The sequence below is a fragment of the Ascaphus truei genome, chromosome 1 (genome assembly GCF_040206685.1).
Source record: "Ascaphus truei isolate aAscTru1 chromosome 1, aAscTru1.hap1, whole genome shotgun sequence".
NCBI classification, from domain to species: Eukaryota; Metazoa; Chordata; class Amphibia; order Anura; family Ascaphidae; genus Ascaphus; species Ascaphus truei.
The window spans coordinates 315827496-315850987 of NC_134483.1; the positions used below are offsets into that span (position 1 = coordinate 315827496).

Genomic DNA, 23492 nt, shown 5'->3' on the forward strand with positions numbered 1-23492 from the left:
ATCCTACAGGCTGCCTACAGAGGGATGAAAATTCGTCGGTTCAATCACCGGAATAAAGCAGCCTGTGTTCTTCAATCATTCTACCGTGCCCGCATGGTACGAAACAGGTTCCTCATTATGAAAGGAGCAACTATAAAAATCCAGTCTCTGACTAGGATGACACAGAACAGGATTCGCTATCAAACCCTGAGAAATGCGTCACTGGTTATCCAGCGGTACTTCCGCCTGAATAAATGTAGACCTCAGGAAAGAGAGGTCCAAGACTACATGCCTGCCGGCTGCAAAGATAAAATACCACAGGATACAGCCGGAGTTAGTGAGAGCCCCATCAAGGTGAAGGTGCTCCAGGTAATCAGTGCTTCATCTTCTAAGTACCATAAAGGTTCAAAGGTCGCAAATCAAAAGCGACGAAGGTCAACGCTGGCCTTGAATTTTTCCGGATCTCGCCACTCTGGGCCACAATATAAAGACAAAGACTATCCGGCCCCAGAGTTCCGTCAGAAGCTAAAGAAACAGTCCAGTCATTTGCAGTTTGCAGCGGCCTATGAAATAAAGTCAGGAAATGTAATGGACTGGAAGTCAAAGAAAAAAAAAAAAATGTGTTTGGGGAATTGACCGATATTTTTTTTGTTATTACACGTGTGGACTATGTCACGGACACTTAACTATGCAAATAAGCTATTGTAGTTAAGGTATATTAGGCCTCTAGAATAAGCATTTTGTCAATATTACAATGTTATATTGGTTCTCTGTGTTGGAAATGTAGCTAAACTACAAATTAATATACAGGGTTGATGGCCCTTTTTGTTGGTAAATATATGAGATTCATAGAGTAGAAAAACCCAGGGAGATAATAGAAATTGTTTGGTTTTGTGAATATATTTAGCATATCCTGGGTTGTAAGAATGTGTGCTAGACACTTATTTTTCAAAATAGTTCCCTAATAGAGAGCAACAAAATATGTTTGCCAAGTATAGTCTCTTATGACGAAACCTATTGTCCATAATTGCCATGGAAAAAGTTCATATTCGTATCATGTGAATACTTAATGTTGTACTGAGGAGTTAGCTCAAGTATTTCAGGTAGGACGCTCACCCCAGTGAGGTCCATGGCCGCTCACCCCAGTAGGTGTGAGCTGGGGAGGGGGATATGTGACATAGTCCAAAGATGTTAGGCAGCTTTCTGCCCCATTTTAGAGCAGAAAGTGCAGGAATAGCTAAAAATGATCCGTTCCACAGCTTCACATTAACTCAGGCAGCTGGATGGAAAATCCAGACCACAGATTACAATGGCTCTAGTTCTCCCTCACCTGCTCTTCTAATCACATGCACAGGTATTTAGAGCAGAGAGGTTTTGCATTTCACTCTCTCTCCTTAGAGCCTGGAGGCTGGGGGTATCGCTGCTCCCCTGTTTCCAGTGTCGGGGTTGACGGCCCCTCCACGTATCACAGTACCAGAGGATTTGCCTGGACACCACAAACAGATAAGACAAAACAAATGATTACTGCTGTTGCTAAAAGACTGTGCTGTATCTTGTGACCCTAAATGAGAGAGCATTGTTTTAAGCTGGGGAACCAGTTTAGTTGGCCAGCAGCTGTTAGAGAGACTGATTCTGATGTGTAGTTAGATCCCTGAAAGGGATAGGTTTTTGCTTATATGATTTTGGTTTTATTTCTTGAAATAACAGTGTGGGAAATATTGTAAAAAAAAAAAACGAATGGCGCACAGCCAGGGAGCCAGGTGTGGAGTAAAAAACTTTTCTTTATTGCAGCATGGTGAGAGACAAATTCACCCCCTTGGGGGACACAGATAGAGTCCTCCTACGCGTTTCAGACCAATAGGTCCTTTATCAAGGAGTATGGGGTATGTTCAGGATGGGCACCTTATATATCTGATGTTTAATTGCTAAATTAAAAAAATCTGTGGATAGTTGCGTCGCGGACCCACCGCGCATGCGCGTGACGTCACACGGAGCGTCACTCCAACAACCCATGGGATTGTGGGTAAATACCGCCCCCAAATGACGCCCGCGCATGCTCCTGGTGCTCCGTGAGGGCAAGCAGGTGTTCCCTTACTCTCAGTCATCTCTCCCTCCCCGAGTGACGTCACGAAGTGATCCAATTGGATGAAGCTCACCGCTGTGCCACCAATGACTGTGTGGGGCAGACGGAGCAGCTCCAATCACGCGGAGCCCCGCACGACCACACTGTAGCTGGAAGGGACAGGCAGAGAGGACAAATTTATGTTAACTGAAATTACAATAGGAGCAGACTAAAAAATAAAATAAACAAGATCCTTTTAAGCTCCTATTGGAAATGGTGCCCATTCTAAAGTCAGATCCCACTTAAACTAAGACATACAAGTGAATACATATCAAGGATCTAAGATCCTTATCAGCACAAGTGCTGGCAAAATTAACATACAAGTATAAAATTGATTAAAAACAAAAATGAATCAGATCAGCAAGACTTGAATATAATGTCTTGTTTTTCTGAGTCTTCCAAGGGGGAAGAGGAATCAGTTATGCTATTCCTGTGATTACTCAATTATCTACTACAAGTCATGACTTTAGAATAATCAATGACTCTTAAAGGTAATCACTACGATAGCCCTAAACAATAAGCTCGGTATTAATCTGTGGCAATGCCACCTCTGTTGTAAGGGCTCAACCCGTATGTCCGGGTCTAGTACAATACACAATATGTTGAAGAAACTGACATAGAATATTGTCAAAAGCGTAGTGCTAAGTAATGGGATAATTCATGCAATTTTTGTTTTACATCTGCGTGGAGATCTCATAATTATGTCAAAAAATAATAATAATGACCATAGGATAAGTATTAACATTGTGATTTTACACAGCATTTACAGATATAATGAGTTTTTAATTATTTAAGAAAATGACTCAAATTCCACTCTACATTCAGGCCGCAGGGGGTTCTAGTTGGCAGGCAGCTGGATGGAAAATCCAGACCACAGATTACAATGGCTCTAGTTCTCCCTCACCTGCTCTTCTAATCACATGCACAGGTATTTAGAGCAGAGAGGTTTTGCATTTCACTCTCTCTCCTTAGAGCCTGGAGGCTGGGGGTATCGCTGCTCCCCTGTTTCCAGTGTCGGGGTTGACGGCCCCTCCACGTATCACAGTACCAGAGGATTTGCCTGGACACCACAAACAGATAAGACAAAACAAATGATTACTGCTGTTGCTAAAAGACTGTGCTGTATCTTGTGACCCTAAATGAGAGAGCATTGTTTTAAGCTGGGGAACCAGTTTAGTTGGCCAGCAGCTGTTAGAGAGACTGATTCTGATGTGTAGTTAGATCCCTGAAAGGGATAGGTTTTTGCTTATATGATTTTGGTTTTATTTCTTGAAATAACAGTGTGGGAAATATTGTAACACTGAAATATGTGAACTGCTGAATGAAAGTATCTGAGTACCTCTAACCTTCACATGTTAAAGCTGCAGTACCTTACTTGGATGAAAATAAAGCAGGCAGAAGCCTGAGTTAAGCAGCATAATACTTTGCATGATCCTGTTTGTTGTATAATTAACCCTAGAAGACTGTGTCGGGAAGAACCCAGACAGACGTCAGCACTACAAAAGAGGGGCGTTTATCACAATATCTATCTACATCTATCTTCATCTATCTTCATATCTATATCTATCTATATCTATCTACATATCTACATCTATCTATCTATCTATCTATCTATCTATCTATCTATCTGCATCTATCTATATATCTATATACATATACACACCAGATACAAGTGACTTCACATACAATATCACAAATGAATTAGCTTGATTAGTGATAGACATAAATTAATGATGTGAAGAAAACTGGGGGGGAAAATGCAGCTCACAACCCTTTAAAAAAAAAAAAAAAAAATTCCGTTCTTCTCAAGTGTAATTTCTTCACCCTTGGGGGAGCGCAATGATTCCTGACCGGACAAAATTAATACAGGACACAATGTGTGTAGTATATATGTGAATGCTTGTTTTTATACACTCCCATTTTGTAGATACAGCAGCGGACGTTTTTCGAACATTTCACAGAGCCGTTTTCGTGTGCGCTGCTGTATTCCACGTGGCATTCACGCCTCCAATCGCCCCAGGCACATCTGTGTTTACCGCGGTTGATTTGTTTGAATTTCATGGATTCTGGTTTCTTTGGGTGCAATTCTTCGCGTATCCGTGGCAGAAATGAATGAATTGTAATGTGTACAGTACTGTGCTACTGTGTCAATTTGCAGGTGTTTAAAAACCAGAACACTAAAATGCCATTTTCTGCACTCGAGTCAACACGCGTCTTAAGGCGGTAAGGTTGGAAGAAATCCCGCTCAGTGACATGGGTATTCCGAGGTATACAACGCGTGATATGTTCGAATGACGGCCACTTTAATTAGCATTGGTTAATCATGGCGGGTTGGAGCGGGAGCGCGGAAGTACTCTCACCACCGCTTGGTCAGACGCCGAACGCCAACCACATCTCGTGCAGTGTTTCCGTGACGTCGTTATTCACTCTATGCGTTTCACCTATGGCTTAGTCAGGAGGGATGACCTGCTCCTAGCACCGTTTCTCCATATACATATTTTTCATGTTTCTGATTGGTGGATTTAGCGACCCAGGTTAATTCAATAATTGATCTTCAGCTTGATTAGACCTATAAATGGATCGTCAAATCCATGATTATACACAATATATTTTTCGTACCAAATAAAAAATACAATACTCTTACGAACTTCAAAATGTGCACAAAAATGTAAAAACTTTCCATAATATTTAAGCGTGGGAAAATAATTGCAATGTAATTAATCTTTACCAGTAAGACTAATAAGATCCCACATGTTATATTATTTACTGTTCATAATTTGTCACACTTAATTGGATCACAAACTTAATAAAGAATCACAATTTTAACATTGACATAGTTGCTTTTGATATGCAACACTGGCTATAATTTAGTTCCACAAGTAAACATACTGTATTGACCATAAATTCTTAAACAGAAAAAGGAATGATATGCACTAATAATAAACCAAATAAAATAATGATTATAAATAACATTATAATAATACATAGTAACTAAAGCGCTATAATAAACATCATATTTCAAAATTAATCATTAACCATAGCACATTAATGCAGATCCCATCCGCCATATAATGAAACTCTATCTTACACCAATACAGGGTAGCACAAAAGAGAGAATAATAGGACAGAACAATGACCGTAATATCTATAAAACTGTAATGAATCATATTGACTTAATGAATACTGTGAATACCCCAAAAAAAGATATATAGTATATACAACACAACATGAGAATTGTGGATGGAATGTGAGCAATGTCCAGATGTGTAAAAAATTAAGAAATTGGAAAAGAAAGAGGAGAAAAGAACATATGTTCAAAAAAATCTACAAATATATGTAATCAAAACTAATTTATATATAGACACTGCTAACACATCATCCCACAATTTACATGAAATACTGTAAATAAAATCAAACCCACTATATACATAAACAATAACCAGTAAACCCGTTGTGACAGTATGAAACTAAGAAAAATAGATTGTATATGAAGTAATTAATAAGAATGATAATATACAAAAATATATACTACCGAGACAACAGGACATACTGTTCATTGAATAGCAAAATTATAGAAAATGTGTAAGATCCCAGTCTATATTGATCCCGTGAGGCATTCTGGTCCTCAGTGTAAAGATCCAGAATGCCTCACGTTGATCCAATTTTCTGGTTCTGTTACTGTACCTCCTCTAGGGTGAGAAAGGACCGATTCAATGCCTTGGAACCTAAAGTTATCGATTCCACCTCCTTGGGCAGCCAGAAAAATGTTTGGGAACCTGATGATTAAGATCCCCTTTGGATATGAGCCGGAAATGCTCTATCATCCTGATTTTAAGGGACCTTGTGGTCCTACCCACATATTGGAGTCCACAGCCACATGTAATGAAATAAATAAGAAATGAAGAGTTACAATTAAAAAATGTGGTAATTGTGTGGACAGTTCTCATTACTGTAGAGGTAGATGTGTTAGAAGAATTAATTCTTGTACAGATCTTGCAATTACTGCATTTAAAGCATCCCTTAGGAAGGTTCGATCTTGTATCTCCCCCCCCCCCCTGATATAAAGAGGCTAGGGTATATTGAATTAGCCACTATTTTCGCTCTTCTAAACACAATGTTAGGGCCAGAGGAAACAAAAGGACTAAGAACGGGGTCCAAAGAGAGTACTGTCTAATGTTTTCTGAGAATAACCTTGATTTGCTTAGCTTGAGCACTATAAACAGAGGTGATTCATTCAGTGAAGGTTTCAACAAATCCACTCTGTTCATAGCGGAGACCTGCTGGATTGATTTATCTAAGTCACGTCTATTGTAACCTCATTTAAGGAACCTGTTGTAGAGATTCTTAGCCTGAATATCAAAATTATACTCTGTTGAACAATTGCGCCTTTGGTATGCCCCTGATGAGGATTGCCTTACAGGGATGCGCAAACTTTTCTCTGTGCTCACCCCTGCCTGCTCTCCTAGGCACCTCGCATCCCCTACCCCCGCGCAGTCATGTGACATCACGTTGCCATGGTGACGTTACATGACCCACGGGGTCATTTGATGCCGGGTTACCATGATGACGTGTCGCTGGAAGGGAAGGTAAGTGTGTTATAGAGGCCTTGCACAGTCCCCCGGCATTTAATTTAAATGCCTGCGTGGGACCTCTATAACTGCCGCGTCCCCCAGTTTGCGCACACCTGCCTTAACACACCAAGCATCCTCCTTGAATACTTTGGGAAATGGCAGATACAGTAAATGATATTGTGCTGGAGCTGGTCCCCTCCATGGTGTGGTATTGTGAATGCATCCAACCGGTTTAGCTATACCTCTCCTGACAGCAGTTGTTGAAACTAATATATCAGTCCAGACAGGTCATGAACAGGATTTCACTTAACTAGTAAGGGGTAAAAAAAAAACTCCAAAAAAACACATTTATTATGAAGTTGGTTTCTTTTCTCTTTTTCCTGTAGGTGTCTGCCATCCAGGTGAAGTGCTTCCATGAAATCATTACTATCGGTTACAGATTCTATCGCTCCTATGAATTGCCGTGGTTCAGAACTCTTAGCTGGTAAGTTTCAAAGAAAACATTTTGTAAACTGGGTTTCATTTGTTGGCAGTTTGAGTCTCATCTCGCGTGTCGTCTTTGAACCACCTTACAGTCTCAGTCGTACCTCGTTATCCACTGTCATCGGGCAGAGAACAATGGGAGGGGGATGTTGCGAGAGAACCACTTGGAAACTTTGTTGGTCATGATGATTTCATGGAACCAGACCACTTGCTTTATCATGAAGCATTAGTGCAGAGTAAATGAGTATTTCAGTATTAGGTGATAACTTTGTTATTGGGACTAACAATAGATATTATAAGACAAGCTTTCAAGAGACTGAAAAGAGGGGAAATAAATGCTGTACCCCGAGTAAGACTATAAAAAAAGGATACCTGACTCTAACTTCAAAACAAAATCCTCACTTTGAAGGTAATTTAAGAAGAGATGAGAACACAGATGTATCTGCAAGGTCCCGTGACAAAGTATTTTGGCTATCATCGTGTATTTATAGGGAAAAAAAAAAATATAGATACATAGATACATAGATAAATCAGAAATACAATGTAATTGTGAATCCATATTCATGACGTGCTATACTAATAGGGTCTATGTACTAAGCATCCCACATGGTCTTTTTGGCATAAAATTGATGCACGGAAATAAAGTTTATTGCACTTGTGTGTCCTTTTGTACCAATTTTTTTTTCTCAATGTTTGGCTTGAGTGTAAAAAAAACATGTTCTTAGTTAAATATATTGGCACATTAAATTGAATGCACTTACAGAAGGCGTACAGTTGTAAAGGGTATGTAACTGTGTGGCAGAAAAAAATGGTTGCGTTAAAATTGAACATCAAGTTAAACCGCACATAAACCCTGAAAAGTCTGTTTGTACTGTTAGCGCAGAATTAAGTTACTATGTATCATCCAAAAATTAATTTGATGCAGCACATATGTTTTTATTATAGGTTAACAAAAGGTATTTTCACAAGATAGCTACTATAAATAATATTACAGTAATTATGTATTTTTACTGATACTAGTATTACATTTAAAAAGAAAATACAGATATCTGTTTTAATCTATATGATATCAGGTATTCAACATGACAGTATGTGTCAAAATGAATATCAAATAAACCATGCGTCATATGTATGAAGTCACATTGAGACTGGCACAGGCACGAGGCACATTATTATTAAGGTTTGTAGTACATTTTAGTACTAACAGTAAGACGCACAATAAAAATGAGCATATAATCTTTGTACATAGACCCCCATGTCTCGGCTTTGAAGGCAAGGCTTACTTGGCTAAATTCTCTCATTCACGAGCAAGTTCAGTCAACACAAATCCTCTGTGACAATCAGAAAGCCCAGCTGGGTGTAGCAGAATCATGAGCTGGGCCTGCTGATAGAGGTGAAATAACATATCGTATAGTATGCAGCCGATTATTAGGCCAATTATTATCTACAGTGCGAATCTTAGCAGAAGGTATTTTGTTCATTCGTGTAAGACCTAAAAAAATACAAGCAAATATTTCCACAAAGTTGTAGCATTAATGAGGATCACTGTGGCCAGCAATTATCTATGTGATAAAAAGTAGCAGAACGTGTCTCTCTTTTTAATTTGTTTTTAATCATGCATAGCATTTTAAGGCACTGAAAAATCCATTCAAACAGGATTATAGTTTTCAAAGTAATAGGGTCTGTAGAGACGTGACCCTTTGCACAAAAACTGGTGCAAAGAAGTAATATAGCTAGGCAAGTAAGACCGGGCTAATATTTTGGACGCACAAACTTTAACCCCTTAACCGCCAGATGGACCCGCAAATGTGCAGAATACCTATAGATTTCACACCTGTTCCATTGCAGGTACTTCCTCTTGTGTGTTAACTACTTTTTCTATGGAGAGACCTTGGCAGATTACTTTGCCACTTCCGTGCAGAGAGAAGAATCACTCCAGTTCCTCGTTCGCTATCATCGCTTTATATCCTTTGCACTTTATCTCTCAGGTAAGCTTTGGAGTGTCTTTGGCTAGCAACCAGTTTAATTTGACCGCTGTGCGTTATAGCACAGGAGGTCCATACAAAGAAAACAACCACGGCTAGTTATGAGTTATACCGCAGTGGGCAACCGGACCATTTCAAAGGGATTAGATCACTACCACATGTGCCGTTGAGAATATTGAACGTTGACACCAAAAATCAGGGCAAGCGTTTGAATGAAGCTCTCTCTTCTTCCTCTGACTTGGTGAATTATTTCAGAAATGTAAATCCACTCACTCGTAGTAATTTACCATAGTAGGGTTAAACACCTTGATAGCATCCTTTTGTATTTCCCCTGCATACAAGTCAACCACTTTTATGCTAGGTTTGTGTACTAAAAAACAGAGGATTCTGGGAATCTATAACGCAGCTTTTTAGATATTTAACATTGATACGCCCTTTCAGTGGATATCCTTTGAGATATATATTTTACAATGATATTCTGTAGACTAGACTACTGTACAGTAGGTGTGAAACGGCTGCTTTTGGATAAGTGGAATTATTGTAGAGGATCGAGCCCTTGAGCCGCAGGTGAGAATGAGGCTGTAAAAAAAAATAAAAAGGACGTTTGCATAAGTTTTTACTGTAGGTATTCACAGATTTATAAATCCTAGCATGAGTTTTAAATGAAAAAATATTATTGCCCCACTTACAGCCTTTAAGAAATGGGGCAACAATATGTTTAAGCTGGGGTTTGAAGCTCCCGCGTCACGCTGGCCAATAGGAAGCTGAACCTGATGACGTCATGGCTTCCTATTGGTCCGCAGGGCACGGGAGCTGTGAAAATCGGTCACTATGTGAACCCTGGTAGCCGAGCAGCTACAGGCACACCCTACAGAGGTAAGTATCTCTGGAAGCAGGGGGTCCTGGGTGAAATTAACAGAGCTCAGCTCCAGAGACCCCTGCTTCAATCATGTGTAAAAAAATAAATAAATGTTCGATTGCTGCTTTAAGCCATGTACACTTCTAGCAGCGATGGGATTAAGAAATTATATAGCACTTTATTGGCTGTCCAGCACACATTTAAGGTTACTAAAGTGTGGTAGCTCTGATGGCAGAGCATGAAGCGTTTAGTGCAGTGTACAAGCTCTTTCTGCTTTACTGAATAACCTTCTACTGTGTGTCTGATCTTTCAGCCTGCCAGACACTGAGGTGGCATGCAGAATCACCTGTCTTCCTCAAATAAAAATAAACATTTACCGTTTTATTGGTATTTTGTTCACTTTTACTGGGATAATAATTTTAAAGCTTTGGTATACGTACATTGATTTATTTTGAATGATCAATGTGTAGCTTGTAGTAAAAAGTCATTTCTACCATGGGGACTTTCCAAAAACGACAACTCTGGACAGCGTACACAATTGGCATTTCAGGTTTCTCAAACATTTCTCTCAATTCTATCTAAATTGTAATACATTTTGGATGGCAGAAAGTCTATTTGTTCTCAAAAAGGGAAGTCTGGCAGCACTGTAGCTTTAAGAGGAATTTGATTTCTGTTCAGTAACTTGCGTTCACGTTTCACAGATTAATCACTAGAAGAAAAAAAAATGGAAGTAGAAATGCTCTTGGGTACATATGTAAAAATGATGCACTGGGAGCATAAATGAGTCATTGAACTAGACCAGGGAATAAAAACAAATTTATATTCACAGAGATTGGAAGAGCAATTTTATCTCCATGAATTCCTTAATGTACATGGGTTTGCAACACTTGGTTTACTAAGTGTTTTGAGGAGTGATTATAAGGAAGGGAAAGAAGGAAATCAATGTGTGGCAGAACAAAAGTTCATGGTGACGATTTAAATAACCCTGATGTAAAGCGGCCTCCTACTTTAGTTTCACTCTGCACATTACAGCTCATGCTTGAAAATGTTTCAACCTTTAGAGTGCCCTGTTGACGTACTTGGTACATGCTGAGAGGGCTGGTGCGCATGGGGCCCTTGTGATGTACTTGGTACGTCAGGCACATTTTTGCTAGTATTCTAGCAGAGATTGCGTTCCGCGATCAGATGGTCGCGAATTCGGATGTCCAGTGGTACTAAAAAAAAGTGGAAGATCACTTAGATCTCTTTATCATGCATCTTTGAGCATTACTAAACTGCATTGGTGTAGCCTGTGGAAATGATCTTTGCTAGTAGTTCTGTATTTAATCTATTATACAGATATGAACAAATTAATTCCCCCACTTTTTCTTATCCATGTTTTGCTGCTCACACTTACAAATTGTAACGATCTGTCTGTGTCTGCTACTAAGAATTGTTTTTAGTGGAAACATTATTTATACTACACATATTTCTCCACCCAAGGTAGTCTCTAATTGTACATTTTATTGGTAAGACAAATAATTGAAATAAGCAATTTCCCCCAATTTAGCATAATTGGAAACCAGGGGATATCCCAGAGCTGAATCGCACTATTCCTTCCTCTCTCTGGTTCCCGGGATATTTACCTTTTTTATATGCAGGTAAAATGACCCTCTGGGATTGTCCAATAGGAAGCTGGTGTCATGTCATAACGATTTACATAAATGGATCAGCAACACCAGTAAATATCTCAGGGAAAATACGGTATCTAAAAAAACAACCTTCAAGATAGGTATGCTGTCCGTGATATAAAAGACACAGTGTGGGTTATTCAATAAAGTGCGATACAGCTGATCGATCAGGTCCTACCACAATATACTATACTCACATTAGCTTGAATGTCACCACTAATGCACTTTAATGAATAACCCCCACTGACTGTTGGTCCAATAAAGGGTATTGCACTACCTTCTCCTTTTGTTATTTTACTACAAGGAAAAATGCACAACACGGCTACTCACCCTTTCTCTGCCAGCCTATTGAGGTTTCTTTTTAAGACTTTTAAGGGACCTCTAGAGGTCCAGGCACCACAGCTTGTGAACCACTGTTTCAGTTGAGATATACATGCATTATTTTTATTTTTTATTTTTATTCAGGATAATAAAAAGGTTTTGGGTGTTGGTTCCGTTGGAATCTGGAGTTACCAGTATCTTTGGCAGCGAAACCTGGAACATGTAATCCGCGTTCCCATTTACTGTAAATGAGCCACTTCATAGGTGTTTGCTTGTTATAAGAACACTAAAGACTGTAAGCCATTTGCATGTTTTTTGTTCTTTGTCATACAGGTTTCTGCATGTTTGTTCTCAGCTTAGTGAAGAAACATTACCGTCTGCAGTTTTACATGGTGTGTATTAATCACTCTCTATATTTTTTTTTGTGCAATCTGATTTCAATTTACTAGAGCTTCGTTGCACCTGTAGCATTAAAACATGACATGTTTGTCTGCAGTGCTACAATTAAGCAAAATAAAATGGTATTTCCACATTAACCTCCTCAGTGAGGCATGCAAAGCATTAGCTAGAGTTTGGGTGGGGCTAACTGGTATCGAAGAAGCCAATCCCTTTTTTCAGCATGCTATATAAACCTTGAATCAGGATATATAGTGTGTGTGCGTTTATATAAGCTTAAGCTTATAGGGGACCATGTTAAATGGTTTTGACGCAAAAGGCGGCACTGTGTGCTCATTTGCATGTCATTTCCCAGAATCCCTTGCTGCAGTGGAAGCACTGTGTGCTGGGTGATAATGGTGAAAGGCGGGTTTGCAGACCTGTCTAAGACATGCAGATGAGCATACAGTATATTTACATTTGAGATATATATATATTAGAAAAGCCGTGGCATACCTCCAAAAATGAACATGATATAAGCGTACAGTATGCATGAGTTTGGAATAAATAAACAAAAATACATCACCCAAACTAGATTTCAGAGGGCATAAGACCTACACACGCCTGTGAGTGCCAAGAAGTTTTATTGAAGACCAAATACAGTCAACATTTCAGTTCTTACACAGAGGACCTTCAGAAAGTAACTGTAGAAAAGTCCTTAAGAGTAATTTGAGGAAGGTCCTCTGTTTAAGGACCAAAACATTAGCTACACTTGGACTTCAATATATTTCTCGACGCTTATATTCACTGGTCTTATTCCCTCTAACTTCTGGGAGGTATATATTGTTGTGTATATGTATGTATTTGTGTGTATGTATGTATGTATGTATATGTGTATATGTATATCAAATATCAAATGGAAATATAACTGTATGCTCATTTGCAATTCTTAGGCAGGTCTGCAAACCCGCCTTTCACCATTATCACCCAGCACACAGCACTTCCACTGCAGCAAGGGATTCTGGGAAATGACATGCAAATGAGCACACATATATATATCTCTTTGTGAACTTTTTGTGAGGCTTATTTAGCAGCCCAGAGATGCTTTGTTTTGCAACTGAACAGTATATAAGTGTAACATGCAAGATCGTTTTCTAAGCATGTTGTGATTATGCGTAATAAATACCCAACCTTTTTGACTGCATATTGTTATCATTGCAATCTGCTTTAATATAAAGAACAGGTGGCATGGCTGGCCTTCAACCCTTTGGAAGCAATGTGTTGTGAGCCCCTCTGGCAGCCAAAGAGTTAAGGAGTGGTTCCCCCTACTTGTTTTTTTGTTACCTTTGCCCCCCTCCCCCCATCTTTTACATGGATGTGAAGCAGGGGGTCTCCGGAGCTGGAACGTGTTAATTTCAGCAATGAGGAGCTCCTGGTTCATCCTGGTTCAAGTGATGCACACATAGTAAACGTAGCGCCGGTACAGTCCCCTCCAGGAGAATGAAAATGGTGGTGCAAATTGACTGCGTTGCACGGGCGCCATCAGGAAGCCGTAACCTCATCCATTGTGGCTTTCTATTGGCTCACGTGAAGTGGGGGATTTAAACAACCAGGAGGTGCCGGTGCTAGCATTCCCGCTTTGTGTCTCAGGGGCGAGGAGGTGACCGGAGTGGAGATTAACGCGGTTCAGCTCCAGGGACCCCCTGCTTCCCATCCATGTAACATTAAGGGAGAGGCTGGGGAACGGCTACTTTAAATAGGGCGTGTGTGTCAGACTCCGAACTCTGTTACTTACTCTAACATGGGAGCTGCAGATTGAAGGGAAGAAGGTTTATTTATTTATTCATTTTACTAAAGCAAGTAAACGTGGTAAAGGGAGCATATGCTGCAGTTATACTACAATTACAAGCAGAGGTTCGTGCAAACGACTCTTCCTCTTTCAAGTAGCATTGCAAGTTGATAGGGGAACGATTGAAGACATTTTATCTGCAATCTTTGTGTTGCTTTATTCCCAGGAAATTTTTGGGTTGTTGGGTCATTTTAGGTAAGTGGGGGGAGGGGAGAGAGTTCCCAGCCCATTCCCTGCCCCTAATATTTGGGAAGTCCTAGTCCCCTGTGAATAGTACAGCTTCATTAAACTTCATAGAATGAGAGATTTGAAATGTTACTGCTTAATTTTGACTTATGTACATATTGTAACTTCCATGTTGACCAAACCTGCAGCACTTTTTTTTTAATGTGGGAGAATGTATTTCCATGTTCAATCTTCTTATAAATGACTTCATTTGTAATTAATTTACACCAAACCTATCCACAGTTAATCACTTACCATCATATTAGCCATCAAAAAGGGCTACGTATAAAGGGAAGCAAATGACCTTTTTTTGCCATGAAATTGATGCTTACCTCACTGTTCAATAAACTGCAAAGCTATCTTCCTCTTTCTCTGGAATATTTCAGCTCCAGTCAAAGGAGTAGTGGGGGCCTGTGGGCCGTAGTAAGGCTTTCTGCATGTTCATGCCTAAGTGTTAACATATCAAGGTGTTCTTCATCTTCTCTTCGATGAACCTCAGCTAATGATTTGGAAGTAGAGGTTGGCTGTAAATGGAGCCAAGGAAGGAGGTACTGGGCTTATATAATGAGTCTGACTTGGTATGAACTCTAATTTACCATCTCTGTCAAATTAAGGACACTCCTTTTTTCTTTCCAAGTGTGTGTCTACAGCAGGGGTGGCCAACTCCAGTCCTCAAGAGCTACCAACAGGTCAGATTTTCAGGATATCCCTGCTTCAGAACAGGTGGCTCAGTCTTTGACTGAACCACTAATTGAGCTGTGCTGAGGCAGGGATATCCCGAAAACCTGACCAGTTGGTAGCTCTTGAGGACTGGAGTTGGCTACCCCTGGTCTGCACTTTTCAGAGCCTTTATACATAGCCCTTACTTATCACATGGTCTGTTTTATAATTGTACTGATTGTTGTATTGTTGCCCCATTAACAGTTTGGATGGACTCATGTCACTTTGCTGATCACTGTCACTCAATCTCATCTAGTCATCCAAAATCTTTTTGAAGGAATGATCTGGTAAGGATCGACACCAATTCAATGTATAACTACTATGTGTATACTGGACAACATGTGAAAGCTGTTATAAGGTAGATTTGGGAGGAAAATTACAGTGGTCTCTATTCCATTGACTTTCATTGGGGTTGAGGAAAGGAAAGGTTCATCAGGGAGAACAAAATAATGTTTTTCAGATAATTAATAAGGAGGTGGATTAATGTGCTTCAAAGAGAGGACTAATTAGATCTAAAAATAGATGTATACTAATAGTGTGGTATTCAAAACACACACACACACACACACACACACACACACACACACACACACACACACACACACGATAAAGCATATGTAAATATATGAACACCATATCTGTGGGAACCTTTGGTAGCGTCTCTGCATGGCCTAAATATTTAGAGGTCAGATCTGTGTTTTGCACTTTGCTCGTACAGCGTTCCAAGCGAAACTTGGCAAAAGTGCCTTTGATTGATTTCAGATGGAAATAACCATGCAGCCACCATTGTGTGTACAGTTCGCAATATTTTAACTCAACCGTTTTCTGAATCTTACAGTATAATTGTTTTTTCACACTATTTTCGAATGCTATAAATACAGCAGCAAGAGTGCAGACAAATACAGAACACAACAGTGGTCAAGTTTTACCACGTACTATATTATTGTTTTATAGACTGCTAGGATCTTTTCCAAAATAAAAACCGCCAGACAAACATGACTTGAGAACAGATCAGTAGGTGTTGAGTGATGCGCAAGTTGCAGAACTAGATTTTCTAACACAACATAATTGAGTCTTCTAACAAGTCTTAGCTGACAAACTGGGGGGGAAAAGGCATATTAAGGAAAAAATCCAATGTGATTTTTTTCTTTTCTTTGATGAAACGTGTGGTATTGAGTTTGTCCCAGCTTTCTTTGCTTTGATACATCGCCACCATGATGTAGCTGAATGGAAGTCAGAATCTTTACATGTACATCAATGTTTTTTGTCATGTCATACTACAATGGACATGTATGTAGAATGCACCAACCTTTTTGTACAGTGCAGTACAGTAACTTACAAAATTGTACCTTGAGTACATCTACAACTTACCTCCATAAATATCTGTTAAAGAATTGTATCACAATAGGAAACAAAAAAAGAAGCTTGCATCCTACCTAATTGTGTTGAATATATGCATACGGTTTTATGTGAACAGATTTGTTCCCTACATCTCCTGTGCTATTAAGAAAGATGTATGAAGTTGCAAGTTTAATGTTCAACAGATTTTTTTTACATTGACCCCACAGTAAGCCATTCTGAATACAGCACATTGGCAAAATGTAGCGACCGTGAAATCTACAGTATATGATTTTGCAAGGTGATGACAAAACTAAGCAAAGTGTGTTTTTAATAGAAGAGAGGAAAACATCCACTACGGATTTGCTCAATAAAATATGCAGTCAGAAAAGAAAAAAGTCACACATGCAGATGTTTGCCATCACACTCTGCATTATCAGTTAGCCTTTCACCGCCAAATCCTCTGACAGACAGTGGCGGAGTGACAGCAACCCTGCATCCTATATAGCTGGCCAGCTAATCAGCCCCCAGGAGAGCCCGATTTGATTCATTAAGGAAAACATTTTGTTTTCCCGCCAAACACTCTGTGTAGTCTGAAATATGTAATCTGTTAAGTTGTAGACTACAATTCTTATTGCACAGGGCATAGAGGGAACCTTCATTGCTCGTCAGCGTATAACTCCCTTCTACTTTTCTTCACATTTCCCCCCCCTCCAGATTTGCACCAGTTTTGATTCAATACTTAGATCAAATTCACTCTACTTCCACTTCTTACACTTGTTCTCAGACTCGTCAAATCAGGGCTGAATGTTATTTACTCCTGAGTTTTGCGGCATACTCGAAAAACCAATTATATGTAAAAATAACATACGTTACTAGAGGTTAATAACAGTGTTAGCGTCGTGGTATTCAGGATAACGCCAAGTAACCTTCAAATAACATGACGTTATTTCAGTCTGGGCATTACTCCCAGCTAGGCACTGAAATACGGCGCTTGGAGGAGAGGGAAATGAGGCAGAGAAATAACATTATGTTACATAAGTAATCCCTAAACGTGGTGTTTCTCCCAGCCTCACACTGAAATAGAGATTGTGCCTATTGCTTTTGGCCTGTTTCAGTTTCTGGATAGGAGTAACGCCAGGTTTAGGTAGGACTTCATTAATGTAACGGGATTTTTTAGTATTGACAGAGATTTGCGAGTAGCGTATTCTTACGCTAGCGGTTTATTTGCATGTAATTTTCCCTAACGCCTGTTCTTTATAATGCTAGGCTTTTAACGTGAGGTTAACATAAGGTAGCGTTATGTTACTTTCTTTAGTGAGTATAGCTTTACCATTAACATCTTGTTACCTGAGGTTAATGCTAAAATAAATGGCCATATTGAGTTTAGTTAGTCAGCCCCAGGAACGTGGCACTCTAGCCCCACGGCCACTCCGACAGTCAAAGGGTTAAGGGGTGACCTCTTTTAGGACCAATGTGTACTAATAGAAGTAACGTTTAAAAAAAAAAAAATGAAGTCTGGGCAGGTTGATGTCTGATTTTTGGTTTAATAAAAAAAAAAAGCCTACTATAAGTATTTTAAAATAAGTTTGTTAGTCTGGAAACTTAGTGAGCTGACACTTAAGAGGGGGTTGATTTCCTATAGTTGCTCCCTTCTGTCTTATGTCACCATTTTTACCCTTCTATAATAAATAACCTCTTATTTGACCCTGTGACAGACCGAGTGGGCCAAGGGTGGAGCAAAACAGTACCGTATGAACAAATATTCCCAAACTCAGAGGCCCTGAGAAAATAATACTTGCTTCATTTCCAAAGGAACAGAGCCAGACATTGTTGTTTGAAGCATAGTTACATTTGTTTAAAGGAGGCTAATCAGATGATTGGGTTCTATATAAAATGTTGTTTTTCTGTCACCTAACAGGGATTGCGTCTTTGAAGACATCAGTGAACCCAGGCAGGCAGACACTTCTCAGATTCAAGAGTTCCTTCACATGACTCTCTGGCCCCTTATTCAATATGCTGTGAAGCTGATTCCCAGAGCTGGGGAAGCGTTGAGCTCCATTGAAAGTAATCAGACTAAAATCTTCTCCAGCACCAGGAAGCGGTTCACAGCATATTGAATACGCATCTCTGATCTTCCCTCTGGGAGACCCCGGGTTCTGCAGCTGTTTGCCTCCATATCGCACAACATGATCAGGAAAAACCACAGCCATACCATGAGGATGACGTTCGTCATAACTATGTTCTCCTCGTTGAATGGCTTGCCAGCTACAGATATAGCTACACTTGGTTTGTCGAGTGTAGCGGCATAATAAGCAAAAAGGTGCTGCGGGGGTCTGTGCTGCCAGATCGGACGCCACGCAGCACTAAGTCCTCGCTGCCAGGGGAAGCTGTGGTCGCGTTCTCCTCCCGGTTCCCCTGGCAGTGACTAAGTTTAGTCTAGCAACATCTGTATGACCTTCACATTATTAACTTGTGTTATCCCATAACTGGGAGGATAATAGCAGCTGAACTAGGTGTATCCAGAAATTAGGTAGATAAGATATTGCAAACACACTTGTGTATTATCTTTTTTTAATAGCAAAAGTGATATAAACAGCATTATTATGGTATGTAGAGCTATGGCTGTTACATTATGTTTGCAAATAGAATAAAACTACTAGGCACTAAACTGTGCTGTGTGCTAAAAATAAAGACATCAATCGCCTGCTTTTGACCTACTAAACATAGTTCAGTTTTGTCTTGCATGGGACCCCACCTTTAAACCGTTTCTCTTTTGTCCTGGCATGATGTATGCACAGTATTATATTGCCAAGAAATGGCCTTTCTTTTGCATGGTGAAAGTCTCACTTAGCAATATGTATTGGGGTTTTCAGTACAGTCAAAGAACTATCATCTGACATCTTCTCTGTAACTGGTTTTATTATGATTTCGATTTAACAGCTTTTCAAAACTAGAGCTGAAAGTTTAAATGAGATGATGCCAAAGATCACAAAACATAAAATAGAAGTGGTTCTAGCTGGGAGTTAGGCAAGTTAGATCAGTACAGTATTTCATGTATATAGAAACATACTGGACCAACCCACAATTGAATATATTACCAGGGTAAAGTAAAATAAAAAGCAATTTCTTTTAAACCATGCTTTGGACAGTGTAAGTGGCAATATACCAAAACATATTAACATTGCCATATCACAGTGTACCTGCATTGATCCTGTTTTTCTTTCCTTTTTAGGTTTATAGTCCCAATCTCCATTGTTATCTGTAACGATATTATGGCTTATCTTTTTGGGTTCTTCTTTGGCAGGACCCCATTAATTAAGGTAAGTTCCAAAAGCCGGACAGCTAATTGTAGCGACACATGATGGGGAGCGAAATAGCAGACTGGACCTGGTCACTTGTAGGCTAAGACGTGCTACAGTACCTACCAGATATGCCCAGCCAATTAAGGACGGGGGTTCATGTTGGATTCGGCAGCTCAGCTACCTATATTCCAACATCAGGCTCTTTTCAACCCTTGACAAGGGCAAACAGATGTGTTGTGTGGTAATACGTTAAAGTGTATGGGCGGGGGAACAAAAAATGCTGGTGAGACACAAAACTGTAAAATGACCTGAAATACAGTAACTAGTGGGTTATTTAAAATTTATTATTTGGGTCCTACATTAATCCACAGCTTGATCATAGCAGGCCAATGCTTGGCAGTCCCCATCACAAAAGTTTGCTTTGACACACTGCTCCATTCTCTTGGTTAATCAAATTTCTTACAATTAACCCAGATTGTTCGCCAATGAGGCTGTTTACATAGATGCATGAGCTGGTACATCCATATCTAATATGTGTCAAGTGATTCACCAAATTGTAAGTCGAGGGGGCACAATTGATGCTAATAGATGCCACATGAAATGCCTCCTTTCGTGTGAATTTGGGACATACAGTTCTCTGCACTGGCTGTCTGTAAAATGGCGAATTTATTTTAAGATCACCTTGCTCACATTTCCAGCCCTACATGACCAGGGTCCCACCTATCTGAAAGAGCTTCTGGTTCCCTACACTCCCCTTCGATCACTTCCATCTGCAGATGAAGGACTCCTAACGATTCCAAGAATATCCTTAACTTCCTTTGGGCCCCTATTTTTTAGTCACTCTGCACCCACTCTCTGGAACCATCTGCCTCGTACAGTTAGAGAGGCCCCCTCTTTGGAAATCTATAAAAACAGACTCAATACCTACGGTAGCTGTTTTATCCAGGCATTTAATTCATGAACCACAACCTGTCCGGCATTTAATAGCTTATGTTTTCTTCTTTTTTAATTTTGGTAACTGTGAAGCGCTTTGAGTTTCATTTGAAGAAAAGCACTATATAAATACTTAATAATAATATTATTATTATTATTATTCTAACTATGGTTCAGTGAGTTGAAGGGCCTTTTTAACTAATAGGGAAGCAGGAACATGTTTCTCCATATTAGGCTTGAGGAATAGCTAGGCATCAGAGTAGGAAGAGAACAGTGTGGTTAGATTAGATTAAACAACACAGCTATGAAATTTCTGATATGCTGCTGCTGCTCCTCCTTAAACAAGAGACGCAGCGTACGGTGGTATAATGCTGATTTATGCATAGGGTACTTAAACTTCTGCTCCATCTAAGCTAGATCAAAACCACGAGCGAAATATATTGTGATTAATTAGAATTATATAATGTCCAATGGGATAAAAAAAAAAGAATGCTACAGTGCTTCAAGGAAAAGGCTACAATAATCAAACAGGCTGGGTTGAATTACTTCATTATTTAAGTAATAATCCCTGAAGAACAGGGCATTATTGGCCAGTAATGCCCTGTTCTGAGGGGATTATTACTATTATAGGCTAAATGTAGTCTTCTTTTCATAAATAATAGACACATTTGTATAGTTATATAGATTTTTATTAAAATAAAATGGTAAATACATTAAAGCACCTCCTATATACGCTTACACTGCAGCTATCTATAGCCACACACTGCCGCTCCCTCTGTGTATACACACACACACACACACACACACACACACACACACACACACACACACACACACACACACACACACACACTGTAGCTACATCCAAACTCTGCTGCCAGACACACACACAACACAGCAGCACCACATACTGCAGCTCTACACACACACACACACACACACACACACACACACACACACACACACACACACACACACACACACACACACACACACACACATTCTGCAGCTACACACACACACACTACAGATACACACACTGCAGATACACACACACACACTGCAGCTACACACACATACACACAAACACACAAACTGCAGCTACACACACACACACAAACTGCTGCTACACACACATACAACGCACAAACTGCAGCTACACACACACATACACACAAACTGCATCTACACACACATACAACACACAGATCTGTTCACGGAGGGAGGGGGAGGAGTCACAGCCTGCTGCTTCTTCCTGACCAATCCCCTGCCCTGTGTGAGTTGTTCTGAAAGCTGATTGGCTGGAAATAAACACATTGCAAGCTGCAAAAATTCCAGGCATTACTGAATGAATAATGCCTGGAATTTTAACCAGAGAGCAGGGATTTCAGTAGTGCCCGGAATTTTACGGCTTTAGTCTATAATAATTCCTAATCGTAAAAATCATCTTTTATGTGACTTGAAAGTATGGAAAATGTTTTTTGAAAGCTTAGACTGATACCTTGTTCTGCACCTGTATAGGAATACAAGGCGTTTTAGTCTTCCGGTCTGTTGTGTGCTGTTGTAGTGTCGATTATGAATATGGAAAGAAATAGTCATTCATTCTAGTGTTAAATAGACATGACTAAGTTGTATCCATCATTTTTCAATTTTCCATTTTAATTTGTCCATAATGTCATTGATTTTAAAAACAGCTTTCTCCCAAGAAGACCTGGGAAGGCTTCATTGGAGGATTCTTCTCCACTGTTGTATTCGGATTCATTGTAAGTGATATATATTTCTCTAATACTTTAAAACAGTTTACTCTTTGTGTATTTTAGCATCTGAAAACTCGGACATACAGAACATTTAAATAAGTCTTATATACACCATGGGGGTTTCTGATGAATGGACCTCATTCATAAACTTGGGAGTCTCTCAAGGGATGATCCACTAATGATTAATCTGGGGGTCTCTCGGCGAGGGACTCGCAGGCATATGTTTTACAGCAGAGATGTCCTCTGAAGTCCTTGCAATAAGTAAAAATGGTTACTGACCAAAGAATGAAGGGAAAACCACACATTATAGGTACTGTGAGGGGCTCTTGTTTATTGGCTTGCTAACAGTATGGTTGTTGGCACGAGCTCTTAACCTCCCAAATGTACTGGTACAACCAATGCCAAAAAGCCAAAAACATTCCAGCTCCTTTCCTAAAGGACATGAAAAAGAATGTCCTTCGTACAAGCTGAGCGCACAGAGATGGTCTGTCTTCTCCCTGTAGCAAAGGGCTATAGTTCTCATTAAATAAAGTCTCAACAATAAACATTGTATATTTGATTTTCAGTTTGCCTACATTTTTGCACAATATCAGTACTTTGTGTGCCCGGTGGATTACAGCAGTGAAACAAACAGATTTTCCTCTGATTGTGAACCTCCAGAAATCTTCAGGCTCCATGATTACTCCCTCCCACTATTACTGCAGTCTCTACTAGGATGGGTGAGAGTTAATATTATTATTATTATTTTGTTTTGTGATGAGAAATGTACACAGTTTTCCCATGTCGGTTTGCAAATGTTCGTGCATGTATATATTTTTTTTAGAAATCTTTGTTCAAACGAACAGTTACAGCAAACTTTTTATTTATGTGTTATTATTTTTTAAATTTTTTGGTATGTATGTATATGTATATACTTATTAAGGTTATGGTGGGTAAAAAAAGTGACTAAAACCCTCCACAGTAAAGCATAAATATACAGGAATATTTACATTTGCTGTCT

The 23492-nt window shown here is 39.5% G+C and overlaps 1 protein-coding gene across 1 annotated transcript in view; it reads left to right on the forward strand.

The window, feature by feature from the left end:
- Positions 1-23492, forward strand: part of CDS1 (CDP-diacylglycerol synthase 1) — an 86533-nt gene that overhangs the window by 54868 nt on the left and 8173 nt on the right. The window contains exons 4-10 of the mRNA XM_075605715.1: positions 7059-7156; positions 9004-9143; positions 12324-12382; positions 15364-15446; positions 19733-19820; positions 22430-22498; positions 23059-23211. Of these exons, the coding sequence (XP_075461830.1) occupies positions 7059-7156; positions 9004-9143; positions 12324-12382; positions 15364-15446; positions 19733-19820; positions 22430-22498; positions 23059-23211 (690 nt within the window). The remainder of the gene's footprint in view (positions 1-7058; positions 7157-9003; positions 9144-12323; positions 12383-15363; positions 15447-19732; positions 19821-22429; positions 22499-23058; positions 23212-23492) is intronic.